The following is a 16,042-nucleotide window of genomic DNA, read 5'->3' as shown; positions in this document are numbered from 1 at the left end:
ATCTTTGAGCATGGTAAGCAATCATTTAGACACTTAAATTAACATGTGTTTGCAGTAATTGCATTTGAATTAATGGAATTTTCTTGATTACTCACCTCTAGATGAAGCCAACATGAAGACACTGCACCTCGATGAAGCATTGACTCAGTCCATCCAATTGAGGATAAAGAGGTCATGCTGTCAGTTCTAAGGGAACTGGCTGGCCTTTCTGAGACCAACAATGGACACAACAGAGCCCACCTAGCTCACAAGCTCATTGCTACAATCCGCAAAATGAATGCTGAAAGCCTGAGCACTGCTCTACCAGAGGCCCTGGAGATTTCTCGCTCCCTGGTGTACCAGGCATTGTTCCAGTGTGGCACGCAAGAATGTACCACTGCCATCTTGCAGGTTCTCAGAACGTTTGACCGTTCCTCAGTAGAGATTGATGCTGCAGCATATGCCATGGGAATGGTTCCCAACCCATCCAGAAGCCTTGTTATGGAAATGTTGAAGGTGGCCAAGTTCAAGGATAGCAAGCCCATCTACTATGCTCTCAGCAATGCTGTCAGGAGGTGAGAAAACAAGCACAAGTAAACGTTTGTCATGGTATTTAATCATTATATGAGAATTTAATGTTTATTCATCTGCCTTTTGCAAGACTCTATGAAGCTGAAGGAAGAGTCACCCCTGAGATTCAGGGAGTCGCCAATTACGCCCTTGAACAGATCAGTGACTGCACAGGCAATCAGGAACATATGTACCTGGCCCTGAGGGTATGTTCATCTTTTTCCAATAAGCATGCTTCACCAAGTTATAAATAACAGCTTATATGTGGATACTGAAATCTGTATATGAAATCTCTAAGGTCATTGGAAACATGGCTTCTGCCGTTGGAGCCGCAAGCCCTGCTCTGAAATCAGCAATTATCCAGTGCATAAACCAACCTGCTGCATCCCCTGAGGTCCAGCAAGCTGCTGTTCAAGCTTTTAGACTCACTTCTGTCCCTGATGAGGTAACCAGATATATCAATAAAATAATAAATGTAATTTTAAATAAATATCGGCTAACATAAATTTGATATGTCTAACAGGGCAGAGAGGTGTTAATGAAGGTCATTTTTGATTCAGCCGCTCCCATACAGAAGCGTGTTGCTGCATATCTCATTGTGATGAAAGACCCTCAGCCCTCTGAACTGGCTCAGCTGGTTGCTGCTCTGCCTAAAAATGAAAACTGTCAGGCTATGAGCTTTGTTAACTCACATTTTAGCAACATCCTGAGCTCCAAATCATCTGAGACTAAGGAGTTAGTATAAATCTTCAAACATTTTAACATCTTAATTATACAATTTTTATTAAATTTCTCTTCTGCTTCTCAGACTTCAAGAGAAGATTCTCAATGCCCTTCAAGGGAATGAGATCAGAAATTCCACAGATCCAACAAAGTACTCTCGCAATTACAAAATTGGTTCTCTAGAAGGAAATGTGATCTTTGAGTCTGAAGAACTTCTGCCCAATGAAGTCATCCTGGAGATGACCCTGAATGCTTTTGGATATGACATAGACATGTTTGAGGTACAAGATTATTTTACATTTTTAAATGGTTTCCTTTAGTTTTTCTCTAGTATTCCTTTAGATATCTTATTATTTTTATGTTCTTACAGATCGGGTTGAATGGTAAGGGACTGGAACCCACTGTTGATGCCTTAATCGGCATTGATGGATTCTTCCATGACACCATGCAGAAGACCATTAACTATGCAGCTGATAAAGTGCCCAGGGGCAATGACATTATGCAGAGCATGTTCCCAACCCTATGGGATAACATAAAAATGCAAAAGGTCTTTTACATTTTACAATTCAAAATGTTGCTACAAGAACTTTCTTTGATTCAGTTTATCACTCACATATACTTCTCATTCTAGGCCCCTCAAAGCATCGTCAAGGAAATAATGAATAATGTTAACAAGCTCATCCAGAAACTGAAAGTTCAGGATAACCCAGAGGCTATGATCTACCTGAGACTTTTGGGGCTGAAATAGGCTATCTCAACACCAAGGATATGGAAGACATGGCCTACTCTGCTACCTTGCTGACTAATAGACTCTTACATATGTTCCCAGTTGATGTAAGTGTACGGCTGTAAAATAAATATCAATGCTTAACAATCTGCCATGCTCAAAAACACCAATATATTGTTTTAATGATTTGAACAAATTAATGATTTGTTTTACAGTTCATAAGGAACCTTTACTCGAGTGTCAACAACAACCTTTTTCTTCACTATGTCTTCATGGACAATGAGTTTTATCTACCTACTGGTACCGGAATTCCATTTAGAGTTGCCTTGTCTGGTACTTTTGCTCCAGGAGTGAAAGGAGGACTGAAAATTGCCCCTGATATGGTATGGTATATAAATAAATAAATACATAAATATATATATTTACATATATAATTTATTTTATTTTTTTAACCAAGCTATACCAAATTACATCACCTATTTCTTTGTCTTTTCACACAGAGCGAGATGGCTTTCATGCCTTCTGTTGGTGTGGAGTTTGTGACTGAGGTTGGAGCTCTCTTACCTGACTATGTTGAGTCTAGCCTGGAGATGCATACTAACATCTACCATGAGAGCGGCCTGAAAGTAAGGGTTGCAGTAACCAAAAAGCAGCTGAAGTTGACCTTTCCCACACCCCAAGCGCCAACAAAACTCATCAGTGTGACGTAAGATGCTACGGTTAACACAGAAAATGCAATCATGATAAACAAACAAACAAACAAAAAAAATTATATTGCTCTACATATTGCAATACATTCTGCATTTTGTTTTCTCTGCACAGCAACTCTTTGTTCTCAGTAACTGGTACTGAAAAAAAGACTATTCCTCCAATGATGGAACATGTGAAAGCACAAAAATGCACTCCATTCCTCCCTGGATTTAAGTACTGCAGTGCCATACAATACTCAGATGCCTTTTCCAGTGATGCCTCTCCCTACTTCCCCTTGACTGGTGACAGCAAGTAAGGGAATTACTGTTTTATTCATTTGTTCATTTTCTTGCTTTTCTGGGAATCCCAAATATTGAACATAGACCTGCATCTTTAGATTTGCCATTGAAATCCACCCCACTGGTGAGGTTTCTGCATACACAGCTACAGTTGACTATGTGTATGAAGACAAGGTTGACACGGTGACTTTTGGTCTGAAGGCAGAAGGTAAAGCAGTGCTTCCAAAATAATCCCTTAAGATCTCTAGACATTTTCATCTATTAACTAGCAACTGAAATGTAGATATTTTTCCATATAACAGGAACATCGTTTGAGGGCACAGCAAAACTGATGTTTGACAGACAGAAATACAGCGTCTCAGCTGATCTCCAGATTCCTGACTATGACCTTGAAGCTGGAATTCGGGTTCATTCTATTGACCGCATCACAGAGAGCAGGGCCACAAATTCCATTCAAATTGACTTCATCAACAAAAATATACCCGAGGCATCTCTAGTTACCCTTGCTAAGTGTGCACATGTCCATATTACATATGTTCTAACAATAATAATTTATATTTTTAAAAATCACACATTATCGTTCAAATAAACTTTTGGACTTTTCCTTCTTTAGGATAGAGTCAATGAAGGATGCCATGCTGCAGGTTCAGCTGCTCATTCCTCATTTTCAGACTGATGCTAAAGTAACTGCACAACTGAAACATGCTGAGGGCCTCACAGTAGAGTTTGAGAGTGACCTTAGGCTCCCTGCGACAACCTCCTCTATTCAGAAAGTCATTCTGAAATATGGTATATTTGAATTTTAAGTGTACTTCCTTAAATTCAACTTCAACTCAAGTTGGAAGTCCTCTGTCATATTAACTAATTTTCATGTTCTTTTCAGATGCGGAGAAGATTGAGGCTGAGGTCACTTCTGATGTCAGCACTGAGATTCACAACAATATTCATTTTGATGCCATCAAAGCCACAGTCAGTGACCTGCTTGATCAGGAGAATTTGTCTGAAGATTATGATCTGACAAAATTGAGATCAGTTTTGAGTTTCAGCCCAGTTATTTGTAGATGTAATGTGCAGAAATAGAAATATAGATCTTTTTAAATGAATACATGCTTTATGCATCTTGATTGATCAGATTTCAATAATTTGATCAGTGTCTCTGCAGCACAGAAGCAGTCTTCAGTAAGGTTTATCTGTAGCAATAGACAACAATTCATTGAATGGGTCAAAATTGATTTTTTTGGAATTTTTTTTTTTTTTTGCAATAATCATTAGGATATTAAGTAAAGATAAGTTCCATGAAGATATTTAGTACATTTCCTACAGTAAATATATCAAAACTTCATTTCTGATTAGTAATATGCATTCTAAGAACTTCATTTGAACAACTTTAAAGATGATTTTCTCAATATTTAGTTGTTTCTTACTCCCTCAGATTAAAGCATAAAAATAAAACACAAAACTTGATACTGAATACTTGATTTTTTTACTAAAATTTAAACCAATATAGAAATGAATTAAAAATTAAAGACATGCATTAAAATTTTTTTTAAATAAAAATGACATCGCAATTAATTAAACTTTAAAGTTAAAGCAAATGTTTAAAATATGAAAATATAATCTGATTCAAAATATTAATAAAAACTTTAATAGTATCAGTGACACAAAAATTTATTACATTTATTTAAAATGTATTTAAATTCTTTAATTCATAAATTTAATTTAAAATGACACTGACGTGAAGTAAAAATGTTTTATTTACCATACTTTGGTTTTATTTTTGAAATCAATGATTAACTAAAACTAAAATATCTTCATAGGTTCTCGAGCAAAATGCATGCAACATAAAAACTCAATTAAACTATCGAGCATCTGTTTATAAATACTCAGCGTTCTTCTTCTGTTTAAATCTGAATTGCACCTGTAGTCTTCTGAAAGCAGGTTGAGTTCTCTGCCGCTGGTCTCTCCTCAGAGCCGGGATGGTTCGTGAGTAAGTTCTTCGACGGTCGTGTTCCTGAGATGCTCCTGAATGAAGACGACAAGCGGCTCATCGCTCAGGTCCGCTGGGAGCTCAAGCAGTACATCCAGCTGCTGGATAAAGTCAGGTCCGTTACCACAATTCTGCACTTCACAGATCCAGGTGATCAGTATCAGGGAGTATTAAGCCTCTAATGACATTTGTCTGGCTCTGTGCAGCTCTATAATATTTCAGCAGGCAGTAATTCCTCTATAAATCAGAGTTAGCAGGAAATATATCAGGTCATTGTGGTTCACAAACTCAGAATAGCTCAGAAAATCGGTGGATAGAGTGATGCTTAAAATCCTTAACCCCAGACACTTCTGGTATAAACTGTTTTTTTTCTTCTCTGGTCACTTTAGAGATTTGGGACTATCACTTTTCATGAGGTGTTTTTTCCCCCTTCAGATTTGTGGAAAAAAACCATAAAAGTCTGTAAAAAAAAAAAAAAAAAAGAAGGAAATCTCAAAAAAAAAAAATATATATATATTACATAAAAAATTCCTTATATATATATATATATATATACACACACACATAAATATACTTTTTCTTTTAAAATATATTTTTGTGAAAGAAAAAGTATATATATATTATAAAAATTTAAATGATGAAACATTTATCCAAATTTATTGTAACAAGTAACAACCATGTGTACATAATACTGTAATGTCTTAATATGCACATGTGTAAAGACATGAGTGATTTCATCATGTTTTGTTTTTTTTATGTCTGGGCTGTTTGTTCAGGATCCGTGACGCCTCTGAAGTGCATCCTGAATATTTCTCGTCACGGGGAATCAGTACAATCCCGGTTAACGAGCCTGGAAGGAAGATCAAAGGAGGAGACGGTGACAGGCAAGTCATGTGACACGTGATCACGCCGTTAACAAAATCTGAAATAAAACATTATTTCTAAACGGAGAAAAAAAACATTATTGGAGAGCTTGAGCACACAGTAATTCTCACTCTCTCATTTTGAGTTTGTATTTTATGGAGCTGTGTTTCCACCCACTGATAACAAATCAAAATAAGTGCAATTTATTAATTTATTTTAAATCTGTTGTGACTTTTTTCCCCCTGACTTTTCTCCCTAGAATTGCATGATATAAACTCGCAATTACATTTTACAAAGTCATCATAGAGAGATAAATAGTTGCAATTACCTTGATTTTTTTTTTCTCTCGTGTTGGAAATTGGTTTTGTGTGTTTGCGTGATGTTAGCATGTTTTTGCATTAGGTTATAGCATGTCTTTGTGATGTTATTGTGATGATAGCATGTTTTTGTGTGATGTTTGCGTGATTATAGCGTGTATGCGTAATGACAGAGTGCCATTTGCGTGTGAGTTAGTGTGCATGTTGTGTGATTTTACAGTAATGTCGTTAGCTGTGTGTTTGCATGATATTAGCATGCGTCTGCGTGATGTTAGCGTGCGTTTGTGTGATGTTTGCATGCGTTTGTGTGATGTTAGCATGCATTTGCATGTGTTTTAACGTGTGTTTGGGTGATGTTAGCATTCGATTTGCGTGATGTTAGCGTGTTGTTTGCGTGATGTAAGCATGCATTTGTGTGATGTTAGTATTTGTTTGCGTGATGTTAGCATGCATTTGCATGTGTTTAACGTGTGTTTGGGTGATGTTAGCGTGTGTTTGCGTGATGTTAGCATGCATTTGTGTGATGTTAGTATTTGTTTGCGTGATGTTAGCATGCATTTGCATGTGTTTAACGGTGTGTTTTGGGTGATGTTAGCATGCGTTTGCGTGATGTTAGCGTGTGTTTGCGTGATGTTAGCATGCATTTGGTGTGATGTTAGTATTTGTTTGCGTGATGTTAGCATGCATTTGCATGTGTTTTACATGTGTTTGCATGATGTTAGCGTGCGTTTTGCATATGTTTAACTTGTGTTTGTGTGTGTTTTGCGTGATGTTAGCATGCGTTTGCGTGTTTAGCGTGTGTTTGCGTGATGTTAGCGTGCGTTTGCTTGTGTTTAGCATGTGTTTGCATGATGTTAGCATGCGTTTACGTGTGTTTGCATGTGTTTAACGTGCGTTTGCGTGATGTTCGCGTGCGTTTATGTGTGTTAGCTTGCGTTTACGTGTATTTGCGTATTTAGCGTGAAGTTTGCGTAAGATTGCATTATGTTAGCGTGTGTTTGCGTGATGTTTGTGTGATGTTTGCGTAATGATAGTGTTTGTTCGTGCCACAGGCAGCGGGCCGGGACAGTGACGGGTGTGTCGGTGAATGTAGCATGTCTCCTGTCGGTCGTGCTGGAGCCGTACATGCCGTCTGTCAGTCAAACCATCCGCCAGCAGCTGCAGGCTCCGCCCACCTGCGTCAGCACAATGCTGCAGAACACGGGGACCTTCATCTGCTCTCTGCCCGCAGGACACTGCATTGGCACGGTACTAACTCCATAAACTTAATATTTAATATGATTGGTTTAATATTAGGTGTCATAAGGTGTGAGAAAAAACAGCGTAAAAAGAAATATTAACAACATTAACTTTTTGTTCATTTTATTTGAATTAATATATTTATTTATTTTTACCTCTCCTGCAGGTCAGTCCTTTGTTCCAAAAGCTGGAGAACGAACAGATCGAGGTTCTGAGGAAGAGATTTGGAGGACAACAGGTCTGTAAAAGACATTCCTCCATTTAATAATCAGCGTTTTCTGGATGAAACTGCTAAATTGTGGTTTTCCAGGTCAGACATGCTTATTAAAAGTAAATAAAGAAAGAAATAATTTATTTTCTGAATTACCTTTTTTAAAGCAGTAGTTTATGTATTAGCCATTTCATTTTTTTGCTTCGTTTTTTTTTTTCTGGTACAAGCTTGTATTTAATTCATACAATCAATAAGCACAAGGACAAAAATGTGTTTATAACATTACTTTACATAACGAAACTCACTGGACAAGAGATATAAGAAAGAGTTGTTATATCAGAAGGAACGAATGGATCTGATGAAGATATTGTCTGCGCTTGTTTGTCTGATTGTGTGATTTAATCTGCTCTTTCTCAGGCAGAAGAGAGTGTTAAAGTGAAGGTAGGTGTGCGTGTGATGCTTTGTGTCTCTGTTTTCACTAGAACTGACTGTGAAATCGATTCAGTGATGATGTCTGTATTTAAAGAGCCTCAGCTCTGGATCAAAGCCCTTCGCTGGCAGTCGCTCGCGCACAATCTGCCTCTGAGCACAAACAACATCTGAAAGACAACAAACCACATTTTAGATTCATTTGAACCTTTATAAAAAAAAAATGATGAGCTGCTCAATACCTGCATGTACTAACTTATTAATCGCGTGTGATTTGTTATTTTGTTGTATTTTTATTAATAATGGAATTATGTCACATAATTATTAAATTACATTTTTAAAGATAAAAAAATGCATGCATTTTTTTGTTAGGAATTAAAAATATCTAATGTAATTACATTATATTTAAGATAAAAAAAATAAATGCATGCATTTTTTTTGTTAAGAATTAAAAATATCTAATGGAATTACATTATTTTTAAGATGCATGTGTTTTTGTTAATAGTTAAAATATTTCCTATTATTCCCATTATTCTATTATTATTATTAATTAATTCTATTTTCAAGATAAAAAAGAAAATGCATGTACAATATTTTTTGTTAGTAGTTAAAATAGTTCCTATAATTATTGTATTTTCTAGATGTATTTATGCCTTATGCATTGAGTTGCATGAATGCATTAAAAACAAATGCATGTATAATTTTGTGGCTTTAATTGATTTCCTTTTTCATTCTGAAGCATGCACACATGATCTATTATTTGAAATATTATACATTTTTTTCTATTTCTAGACTCTGATTTCCAGCAGCGCTGCAGTCGAGACCAAACCCAGATCTGGTGCGGCACAGGACACCGATCCAGAGAGAGTCAAACAGCTGACTGCTTTAGTGGCAGAACAAGTACGAACACACACACACACACACACATACACACACACTGCTATGTGAATATATGAGAAATCTTGAGAAAATCATCTTTAAAGTTGTTCAAATCAAGTTCTTAGCAATGCATATTACTAATCAAAAATGAAGTTTTGATATATTTACGGTAGGAAGTTTACAAAATATCTTCATGGAACATGATCTTTAATATCCTAATGATTTTTGTCATAAAAGAGAAATGTATAATTGTGACTCATACAATGTATTGTTGTGTATTTCTACAAATATACGTCTGTGACACTGATGACTGCTTCTGTGCTGCAGGACACAGATGTCAAATAAAAATACTGAAATAACTGTTTATACATTTGTTCTTGGCTTTTCAGTGTTATTTACAGTAATATACACTAGTGTATGGTTCAAGCGTCCGTATGCCGCCTTTTTGTCTAAAAAACTTGCTTTAGTAGCTGCATGTATTGGCGATTTTATTATATATATATATATATATACATTTTTCTAATTTGATTCTTGTTAATTGCTCTCACTTTAGTTAATTGTTTAGTAATTGCATATTTTTACAGTGCCATGAACACACTGACATTGTGATGAATATTTTCTCTCTTTAAATGAAAGGTTTTGAGTGTTGAGTTAAATGAAGGTGTGATGTCTGGGTTCGATGCAGGTGTGTTGAACAGTTATTAGTGCTGGTTTCTGATTAATCGCTGTGTGTTTGTGTTCCAGGGAAATAAAGTTCGAGTCCTAAAGCTCAGAAAGCGGAGAAGTCTGTCATTGAGAAGGAAGTCGTGACGTTACTGGATCTCAAAAAACAACTTTCTCTTGCGGAGGGCAAGAACCCGGAGCCGGCCGCTCAGAAAGGAAAGAAGAAATAAAAAATTGATCATTGAGGAATATTTTCTGTAACCGTATTGAACTAAATACAACAAATCCTTTTTAAAATGCAATGGAGTCTATTAAATGATCTTTTTAAAATGCATTAAATCCAATGTTTCTCACTGTTTCGTGTTACTCTGAAACAACCGTATTTTATTCAAACACTCAATAAAGACAAAAAACATCAAAGACTCATTTTAAGATTTTAATAACAAAATGAGTGTAATACAATTCCGTATTCGGCTAAATAAAATTCAGATAAAAATGTTTCTACTCTAATACATTATTTGGGCATGCAGGTTTACTGTAACTACAGTACAAGGTGAATCATGGCATGGTGATTATGGGATACACGTATAGAAAAATAGAAATGATCAGAGGCAGAGAGTATGTTATAAACCACTAGCTCTAAAAATTCTGAGAAAAAAGTGAGAGCAAAATCCTTACGGATATCCATTCATAATTTCATCTGAACACACACACACACACACACACACACTTAGAGGCCTCGGGTCGATGGTGAGAAACGCTCACAATTGTTCACTATAACAGTCCTGAGCTACTAATCTCTGTCAGCGAGGAGTGGTTTTACACGATTAAAGCCCTTGGTGAATGAAACTGGGCTGCTACAATCACGTCTCTGATACAATCAGCTCTTTATCATCACAGTTCTGCTACATTCCCCCAAGACTCCTCTGCTCTTTCAATTACACAGAAACTTGATTAACCTTCCGGTAGATAAATATTATCAGACCAATCTCACAAAACCGGTCACAAAACATCCCCAATGCAAAAAAAAAAAAGGCGGTTTTAAGTAGCATTAAATTTTTTTGCATGCTGCATTTTGATTAGTGCAATGCAAAATATGCTTTAACGCACTTGTTTTACCGTCTCATTTTTTTCTAGTTTAAAATTATTTTAATTTATTGCATTAAGCTCCATTTTTCTAATTGGTCGTTTCTTATTTCCTTTTGATATTTTAATTGTTGTAACATTTTATTCTTTAATCGAGTCGTTACATCTCAGCATTTATACAGCAGAGCAGTATTTGCATGTCATTTAAATGATGCATTAGTCTTTTTACGGCTAATATGATTTCCCCTTAAATTAGGCTTTGAGTTTCTTTGTTTTTGATCGTTTTATTGCTGTAATTTTATTATTATTATTTGTAATGTCATTTGTGCAATTCTAACATTTATCACAAGTGTTACAATTTAACAAATAATGTTACAAATAAATAGTAGCATTTGCTTTAAAAAACAACAACGATCATTTCAAATTGTATTTTTTAAATAGGCTTTTTCTTTATAAAAAATCTAATTGTCGTATTTGATTTCGATACTTTTTTTTTTTAATCGCTATAATGCAAATCTTATTTATAATGTAATTAGTTCAGTTGTTACATTTATACATAGTTTATACATTAGCCATTTTAATTTGCTTTAATTAAAATTACGCTTGACGCAAACTTTTTTATTTTATTTGTTATTGCTCATTCTACTCGACTGATTTGTAATCTGTCAAATTGTAATATTTCTACATTGTAGTTTTTGCCTTAATGCTGATTTTTGTAATGTTTTTTTTAATTGCATTAGTTATTTTAAGTTACTGCAAAAAAAATTATAATAAAATTAGAATCCGGCTTTATTTGTTAAATTGTATCATGCATACATTGTAACATTTGCCTTTGAATGCATGTCACTAAATCTTCATTTATTTTCTGAACAAAAAAAAATAATTTCTTCTTCTGTGCTTCACATTCGTGTGGAGTTTGTTCCGTCTCAATCTGACTTCCTCTTTCTCTCTCGACGGGAGTCGCTCAGCGAGCCTCCTTTCTCTGTCCCACGTGTCTTTGATCTCCCTCTTAACGTGCATTTCCCGGTCACCGCTGATTCCTTCACCTCCTGGTGTTGACGAGTCTCTCGATGAGCGCCCGGCGCGTCCGCTGCACCTCCTCTCCCAGACGCTCGATCTCTGCTTTGAGCCGCTCGTTCTGATCCGTCAGCTCCTGCACCTTCCTCTCGTTCTCCTGCTCGCGCTCCCGTCGGCTCTTCTTCCCGGGGGACGGGGAGCACGGCGCTCCTCCTCCTCGTTTTCTCTTTCCCGGGCGAGCGGTGGAGACGGGAGGAGACGGCGAGCGGGACGCCGAGGAGCAGGACGATGTGTCCGGGACGGTCGGGTGCTCCTCCTCTTCGCTGGCGGACGGAGAAGGAGACTCGTGATGGGAAACATGGTACATCGTCTCCACCGATCCGACGCCGCCCTCGCTGAGGAGCTCGAAGAACTCTGGTGGAAGCAGGTCTCCTCCGGACGAGGTGTGCTCCGGCTCGCCTCCTCTCCGCTCATCCTGTCTCACCGGCGAGTGGACGACGGGCGGCTCGTCGGTGACCCGTTGAACCCCATCGCCCCAAACCTGGCCCTCCGTCAACCAAGTGAGCGAGCAGCTCTCCAACACATCCAGAAACTCAGGCTCCTTCTGCATTTAACAAGAGAAACCCACTGAAGTCTACGGGACGCAAGTCACCTTTATTTATATGTGAGCACAAACCAGTCGATGCATTGATGTGTGGTTTGTTCGGAGGACAATATTTGTCTGAGACACAACTATTTGAAAATCTGGAATCTGAGGGAGCAAAAAAATCTAAATATTGAGAAAATCATCTTTAAAGTTGTTCAAATCAAGTTCTTTGCAATGAATATTACTAATCGAAAATTATATTTTAATATATTTACAGTAGGAAATTTACTTAATATCTTCATGGAACATGATCTTTACTTAATATCCTAATAATTTATGACTGGTTTTGTGCTCAAGGATAACATTTAGTGCTTTTAACAATACTGAATGATTCCATTAATGACACAAATGTCTTTGATGCGATGAACAGTATTAAGTTTCCTACTGTAAATATATCAAAACATTATTTTTGATTAGTTATATGCATTGCTAAGAACTTCAGTTGAACAACTTTAAAGATGATTTTCTCAATATTTAGATTTTTTTGCTCCCTCAGATTCCTGATTTTCAAATAGTTGTGTCTCAGACAGATATTGTCCGATCATAACAAACCACACATCTATAGAGAGATCATTTATTCAGCTTTTAGATGATGCATATAATAATACAAATGTAATAATACAAAAAGGACAGCGGTAAACACTCAATTTTCGGTTAAAGTCAGTTCATCATTGATTCAGTCATTAGGGTTGGGTATTGTTTCGATTTGATCAATTCCGATGGGTAAAAAAAAAAAAATGAAGTCAAACTTTTAGATAAAGCATATTTATTCAGCATCTCTTTTTGCAAAACATTTAATTTCTGCTAAAACCAATGAACAAAAATCAGCCGTCTACATAAAAACTGGACTCGGCTAAGAGCTGCACGATTCTGGATAAATTTAGACTTTCATTTAGACTTGTTTTTTGTTTAAGTGGAGGTCGTAGTTCTCTCACAATTCTGAAGAAAAAATATATAAGACAACGAAACAAAATCTAACGGAATTTCTGAATGGTATGATTCAATGACTCATTACCGTTTTGAACGAATCATTTGAATGAATGATTCAAAAGACAAATACACTTTTACCAGCCCCTTTTCGTACCTAAATAAAAATAAAAAATATGCGCACACAGGAATCAATAGGCGGAATCGAAATTAACATTTTTACAAGTAACCGAATCCTGACATTAAATATTCAATTTGTAGAATTGGAATTTATATTCGATTCCCAACCCTAGCGACCATCGAGTGCCGTTTTTGACGTTACTGACCTCGGAGCAAGGCGGGGCTCTTGTGAGTTTGGCCCCGCCCGCATCGGAGCCCAGTATATCCTGCAGGTCTTCATACCACGCCTCCAACTCTGCACCACACAGCGGCCCCACGCCTGGGGGATACAGCCACTCCGCAGTCATCATCCAATCAGTCGCTATCCACAGACACAACACGATATGCTCCCACACCTAGCACACCAGACCTGAGCGGGAAAAAAAACGAAGAAACTGTGCAAAAGAAGTAGAAAAAACTGAACTCAAGCTCCCTCTAAACATGCATCAGCGCAGCGAAGCTTCACCTGCGACGCCGGGTTTGGGAATAGCTGATTTATCTGGGTGACCCGCTATTATACGCGACTTTGAGATTGACTGCTCGGCCAACGAGTGACACATAGTGGCCAGACAGCGTTACTACACAACAAACAACAAACCCAGCGCTTCAAAACTCTGCATGCATGAACTGAGAAAAGTTTTGGTTTAGAATTATAGATAGATAGATAGATAGATAGATAGATAGATAGATAGATAGATAGATAGATAGATAGATAGATAGATAGATAGGTTACTAAATAAGTGATAAAAAAGATGAATGTTATAAAAATTGCTCACCTTAAAAGTGTCTCTTGTCAATCAAGTTTGAATGTGAGTTGATGGCGGTAAATTGTCCCAATGATTCTAGAGAAATAAAAGATGGAAGAGCTCAAGCCACAGGGCATGGTTGCAAAACGATTTAAAATTAATTAATAATTATCATACAAAACATTTCAGAAAAAGAAAGAAAAGAAACTAATTCTATATCATTGAAAAAAATATCAAATGTTTCATAAAATGACTCCTAGCTATTACTGATTGTTTAATCTTTAATCTGTAATTAGGTCATTGTAATTTTTTTTATGTAAACAAAGGCGCATTTTGTGCTCGAGGGCGCCCCCGGCGTGAGTCTGCGTGCGCGCACACGGCGTCTGTCAAAACACCCAATGACTCTCAATCTCAACGTGCGAAGACATTCAAGTTCAGGTAAAATAAAAATAAACCACATTATTCCTGAGTTATAAATACGATCAGAAAACGAGAAACAAGCTACTTTAGATGTCCGTGTGAAAACGGCCCTAACATAAACACCTGAGGCACACCCGCATTTTATAAAAAAAAAAAAAAAACATAAAATCATAACGCGGAGTGAAGCGAGTTAAAAAAAAGTTTTTTTCTATTATTAAGCTATTAATAAATCGTTGGGCTGTTTATTTGCTGTTGTCTAGCTTTACTCCAACGGCGACTAAATTGTAAATCGATTATTTTAAAAAGACTAGAAACGCGAATTGACTTCTTATGTCACTTAAATAGTTTTAATTGATTTTCTTTTATAAACCTCGTTAACTGCGCCCATCTGGAGCGACGCTTTACGAAACTGACAGCGAGCCGATGACGTCATGGAATCAAAGTAACATCAGTGAGGAGACAAAGGGCGAACAATCCGAGGCGAGATAACGCTTTTAAACTACTTTAGCGATGTAAAGACGCGACTGATCGTCCTTTATGTCCACATCCGATCGGTTTCTTGAAGTGTAACAAGTTGAGTCCCGCTGACGAAGCGTTACTGGCGATCGATGTAACAAAAATCGTTAGAAATCAAACGTTCGCTAAAAAAGTTATCGCGTGCGCGTCTGGAAAGCCGCAATTGAGCGGAACTGACAGCTGTCATCTCGAAGTTTACGAAGCAAGTAAATATTATTAAACAAGAACAAAAAGCGCAACAGTGTTGCGTTACAATAAAGAAAACAGACTGCAAATAAAGAAGAAGAAAAAAACCGCTGTGAAATTTGAGTTGAGCAACTGTATTCCAAAAACAGCTCGGGATAGTCGCCAAAACATGCGCATTCCCGATTTCCAAAAGGGGAAAAAAGCTTGACATTCACCAGCAAGAAAAGTACAACAGATAACAATAAAGAATAGAGAAATAGAAATGACACTCACCCTTTTCTTTTTATTATTTCTTCTCCTCGGCTGTTTCGGATTCAGGGTCTGTGCGTGTTTTTGTAGAGATTGGGGATCGCTCATGTTAAACATTGTTCAGTTGAAGTCACCGAGTGTGGATTTCGGAAACTCCCGGGAACATTTATAGAGAGACTCCAACCGAACTCTGGGGGGAGGATCTCAAGGTGCAACCTAATAGAGATTTGGAGAAACTGACAGGAGATGGTCGGTAGCTTGGACCAATCACGTGAGGCGGTGGAAATTCTTCTGCTTAGAGACATCCAATCAACAGCCGCGCTGGGCGGGAGGGGCGGGACTTGATGACTTTGCTGGTTGTTCTCGCTCCGCGCGAGTTTGTGTCGAACAGGGAGAAGTGATGCAGTCATAAGACGGCCAGGACGAATTTGGGGCGTGAGGGAGTCACATGAAAGGAATGATGCAATCGTTGGCAACCGGTTTCTAGTTGGAGATAAGACTAGCAGAGCCCGA

General features: G+C 37.2%; 1 protein-coding gene and 1 pseudogene across 1 annotated transcript; one reads left to right on the top strand and one right to left on the bottom strand.

Annotated features, from left to right (window-relative positions):
• The window catches only part of LOC113088954 (apolipoprotein B-100-like), an 11,400-nt pseudogene extending 1,492 nt beyond the window's left edge, over nucleotides 1-9,908 (top strand).
• Nucleotides 9,909-10,000: 92 nt separating this feature from the next.
• On the bottom strand, nucleotides 10,001-15,722 carry LOC113102263 (DNA damage-inducible transcript 3 protein-like). Its single transcript, XM_026265784.1, has 4 exons — nucleotides 15,554-15,722; nucleotides 14,189-14,254; nucleotides 13,580-13,782; nucleotides 10,001-12,284 (listed from the first exon to the last, which is right to left on the bottom strand). The coding sequence occupies exons 3-4, from the start codon at nucleotides 13,721-13,723 to the stop codon at nucleotides 11,706-11,708; spliced, it is 723 nt and encodes a 240-aa protein (XP_026121569.1). The 5' UTR covers nucleotides 13,724-13,782; nucleotides 14,189-14,254; nucleotides 15,554-15,722; the 3' UTR covers nucleotides 10,001-11,705.
• Between the last annotated feature and the right edge of the window lie 320 nt (nucleotides 15,723-16,042).

This window comes from Carassius auratus, chromosome 6 (assembly GCF_003368295.1).
Source record: "Carassius auratus strain Wakin chromosome 6, ASM336829v1, whole genome shotgun sequence".
NCBI lineage: Eukaryota > Metazoa > Chordata > Actinopteri > Cypriniformes > Cyprinidae > Carassius > Carassius auratus.
The sequence above is the reverse complement of the archived record's forward strand: the minus strand, read 5'-3'. Positions and strand labels throughout refer to the sequence as shown.

Bases quoted from the DNA above. Each gene is read 5' to 3' on its own strand.
- LOC113102263 (XM_026265784.1), bottom strand. From the start codon at position 13,723: ATGATGACTGCGGAGTGGCTGTATCCCCCAGGCGTGGGGCCGCTGTGT. The intron at 12,285-13,579 runs GTCAGTAACGTC...TGTTAAATGCAG, and splicing joins GAGCCCCGCCTTGCTCCGAG to AAGGAGCCTGAGTTTCTGGA.